At 34.3% G+C, this 3,972-nt stretch overlaps 1 protein-coding gene across 1 annotated transcript; it reads right to left on the bottom strand.

Annotated features, from left to right (window-relative positions):
- Positions 1 to 248: 248 nt before the first annotated feature.
- Positions 249 to 2,358, bottom strand: LOC107059283 (probable LRR receptor-like serine/threonine-protein kinase At5g45840). The gene is made up of 4 exons (XM_015305787.1): positions 2,326 to 2,358; positions 2,065 to 2,219; positions 1,797 to 1,985; positions 249 to 590 (listed from the first exon to the last, which is right to left on the bottom strand). The coding sequence occupies exons 2-4, from the start codon at positions 2,182 to 2,184 to the stop codon at positions 411 to 413; spliced, it is 489 nt and encodes a 162-aa protein (XP_015161273.1). The 5' UTR covers positions 2,185 to 2,219; positions 2,326 to 2,358; the 3' UTR covers positions 249 to 410.
- Positions 2,359 to 3,972: the final 1,614 nt, after the last annotated feature.

Below are 3,972 nucleotides of genomic sequence, written 5' to 3'. Positions count from 1 at the left end.
CAATTCTGTAAGATCAAGAAGATGGGTTTTTATTTGATCGCCCTAATTGCAACCTGAAGGACGTGGGTTAGGAGAAAGAAGACGGTTTTTTTGGGTCTTCTGTGAATCTCCCCATTTTTCTTCTGCAATTAGTACACAACTAAATTGGGGGTTTTTATTCTAGTATAGGATTAAAAGATATATGCTTAAAACGTTATTCCCAATAACGTATTAGATTTAAAACGTGATTTCCAGTTATGTATTATTATTTAACGCCGTTAGCAGTCCGTCTTTTTCTCATTAATTTTTTTAAAATAAAATAAAACATAAAACGTTATTGTGGACTACGTTTATACTAGTTTCGTAAAAAAATTTAAAAACATAATATTTTGGTGAATTGATTTAAATAATGGCTTATTTTGGTATTTTGGTCAAAAATTCCTTAATTTATCAATGGATTCTTTGATAGTTGGTCTCTTCCTTGGATCTTCTTGAAGGCACTGTTCAATTACTTCACAAATAACCATAAGCTCATTATTCTTGAAAGACTTCAATGATGGATCAACCAGTGAGGCGATATTCTGCTTGTCGTGACGAAAATATTGTGCCGCCTGAAAACAGCCATGGTTATGATGTTTATAAATTGTGTAAAGAAGTTGGACGGATCAGTTCTATCCAGAGGCAAATTTAGGATTCATTGTCAGCGAGTTCAAAATGAGCCTAATTTATACCAGTAGCCTCTCTGTGGGTGCAAAATGAGCCTAATTAATACACGCACACAAGCACAAAGTTTTCAGCTATGTTACTGACTCTCTAAAAATATAGACGCACCCGTGCTAAATCCTCCAAAAATGCACTACTTTTGGAGAATCCGACACGCACCACGTGGCATAGTTGAAGAGTCCGACCAACATAGGTTTCTGGTATATGTACTTATGGTTCGAGATGAAAGCAGTAGCCTCTCTGTGGGTGCAAAATGAGCCTAATTAATACACGCACACAAGCACAAAGTTTTCAGCTATGTTACTGACTCTAAAAATATAGACGCACCCGTGCTAAATCCTCCAAAAATGCACTACTTTTGGAGGATCCGACACGCACCTAGTAGCATTTTTTAGGAGTCTGAGCAACATAGATTTTTGGCATATGTGCTTATGGTTTGAAATGAATGCAATTTTCTGTCAGTAGGTACAGAATGAACCTAATTAATACATGCACACAAGCATAAACCTTCTGGCAATGTAGCTCAGACTCTCTAAAAATATTGACGCATCCGTGCCAGATCCTCCAAAAATGCATTACTTTTGAAGGATCCGACATGCACCTGACAACATATTTATGAGTCTCGAGCAATATAGGTATTTGGAATATGTACTTATGGTTCAAGATGAAAGCAATTTCCTGTCAATGGGTACAACTTGAGCCTAATTAATAGACACACACAAGCATACAGTTTCCGGCTATGTTGCTCGGATTTTCCAAAAATATTGACACACCCTGTCAGATCCTCCAAAAAATGCACTAAGAGTCCGAGAAACATATAGGTTTTTGGCATATGTACTTTTGGTTCGAGATGGAAGCAATATTTGCTGATAGATTCAGAATAAACCTAATTAACACACACACACACAAGCATGAAGTTTTTTTGCGTAGTACTTATGGATCAAGATTCGAGACGACAACAATGGATTCAGATGAACCCCTTAGACCATCTCTAGATCCGCCTCTGGATCTAGCCAGACACAACAATTGCACCCTAGGGATCAGAACATTAAGTTCAATACATATGAAAATAAGGATAAAGGATATTTATTTACCCAGTTTAGAAGAGACTGTTTTTCTTCTGAATAAGGTGATTTGCCAGAAATTATTTCTATTAAAAGAATCCCAAGGCTATAGACATTAGTCTCGGGATCAGCAAGCGGTGGCAGCACGGAATTCTCTAAATCATCGCTAGAGGACTTCGACTTGGCTGTTAGTTCTGACCAGAAATCAATCTCTGTAATCTGTTAAAAAAAAGTACTCAGCCGTCAGTAAAAGTTTCTTGTTGACATATTTTGGGATATATAGTCATGTGTAACAGACCTTAGCCGCATAATCATCGGTCAAATATATGGATTTAGAATTCAAGTTGCAATGTGGCACTGAGGGGTTTAATTCATGCATGTATTGAAGACAATACATTGTACCCATAACGGTTCTCATCCTCGCAGGCCAGTCCAGATGATCAGCTTCTTCAACTGGATCATTGAAAAAGTTGTAGTTCGTGTTATTCAGTAATAAATCCAAAAACACCATCATGAATGATTAAAGTGAAACATAGCACTGCTAGAAAGTTTTAATTACCATGAAGATGCTCGAAAAGAGTTCCATTAGGAGCATACTAGTTGTGCACACCCAAAGTTAAAGGGCATAGTTATCAACTGAAGTCAAGTTAAGAGTCATGTTTATATATTATGCCCTTTAAATATAACTTTAAGCATCTTTTGAACCAGTTAATTAGATGTATATCTTTGCCCCCACATTTACGTTTGCTAGACTTGGTTGATTTTGGTCTTCTTCAGTTTGTCAAATCTTTAGGACCCACGTAACTTGGAAATTTTTCCTAAAACAATAACAGCCAATACAAATTAAGTACTCTCTTATTAAAAAAATAAAATAAACAAAATAATCTCTGAAACAAGTAAAAAGAAAATCAACTCTTTTATATAAATAATTGTTAAAAGGTTAACTAAATATTTAAAGTGTGTTGCCCAACATCTTAACAAGTCAAATTATTGTTCTTTAAGTACAAATTTTGTACTAAAATGACCATTTTCTACGGATCAATTAACTCTTTTTTCTTTGAAATCTCAAATCAGCGAGTGAAGTCCTTGAATTTTTTCAACATGCACTCTTTCATGCACGATTCTCTGCGATTTCGGAAACCTCACAGTTCTTATTTCTCTTGATTTGGGAGGCAACAGTTTCAATAAGTGTTATCTTAGCAAAAATCACGTCCATTAAATTATAAAATCAATAAATACAATGTGTACGTAGTTTACTAAACTATCCATATTTAATAATTGTTTCTGTAAAATTAAACGCTATTAAGAAGATGAAATGTAAGGGTATAATTGAAACAATATATTAATTTTTGTAATGAATTTCTAAAATAACACTTATTTTGGGATGATTCTTTTTGGCATAATACATAAAAATGCCCTTTAACTTGGCTTCAACGGGCATCAATCTATGTCATTCAGTGTACAAGTAGGTACTTAAACTTATATATAATTAAAAAAGTAGACACACGTCCTACGTGGCATCCTACCAGTCCTACATAGCGTCCTACGTGTATTATGCCACGTATGACATGTGTGTCTAGCTACTTGTTCAATTTTATACAAGTTTAAGTGGCTAGTTGTGCACACCCAAAGTTAAAGGGCATAGTTATCAACTGAAGTCAAGTTAAGAGTCATGTTTATATATTATGCCCTTTAAATATAACTTTAAGCATCTTTTGAACCAGTTAATTAGATGTATATCTTTGCCCCCACATTTACGTTTGCTAGACTTGGTTGATTTTGGTCTTCTTCAGTTTGTCAAATCTTTAGGACCCACGTAACTTGGAATTTTTTCCTAAAACAATAACAGCCAATACAAATTAAGTACTCTCTTATTAAAAAAATAAAATAAACAAAATAATCTCTGAAACAAGTAAAAAGAAAATCAACTCTTTTATATAAATAATTGTTAAAAGGTTAACTAAATATTTAAAGTGTGTTGCCCAACATCTTAACAAGTCAAATTATTGTTCTTTTAAGTTCAAATTTAGTACTAAAATGACCATTTTCTACGGATCAATTAACTCTTTTTTCTTTGAAATCTCAAATCAGCGAGTGAAGTCCTTGAATTTTTCCAACATGCACTCTTTCATGCACGATTCTCTGCGATTTCGGAAACCTCACATTTCTTATTTCTCTTGATTTGGGAGGCAACAGTTTCAATAAG

Source organism: Solanum tuberosum, unplaced genomic scaffold (assembly GCF_000226075.1).
Source record: "Solanum tuberosum cultivar DM 1-3 516 R44 unplaced genomic scaffold, SolTub_3.0 scf01088, whole genome shotgun sequence".
In the NCBI taxonomy this organism is placed as follows: Eukaryota; Viridiplantae; Streptophyta; class Magnoliopsida; order Solanales; family Solanaceae; genus Solanum; species Solanum tuberosum.
Note: the sequence above shows the minus strand (reverse complement) of the source record. Positions and strands in the feature narration are given on the sequence as shown.

Coding starts and splice junctions, on each gene's coding strand:
- LOC107059283 (XM_015305787.1), bottom strand. CDS start 2,184: ATGAGAACCGTTATGGGTACAATGTATTGTCTTCAATACATGCATGAA. Junction 1,986..2,064: donor CCGATGATTATGCGGCTAAG/GTCTGTTACACA, acceptor TTTTTTTAACAG/ATTACAGAGATTGATTTCTG. Junction 591..1,796: donor AACAGTCTCTTCTAAACTGG/GTAAATAAATAT, acceptor GGCTGTTTTCAG/GCGGCACAATATTTTCGTCA.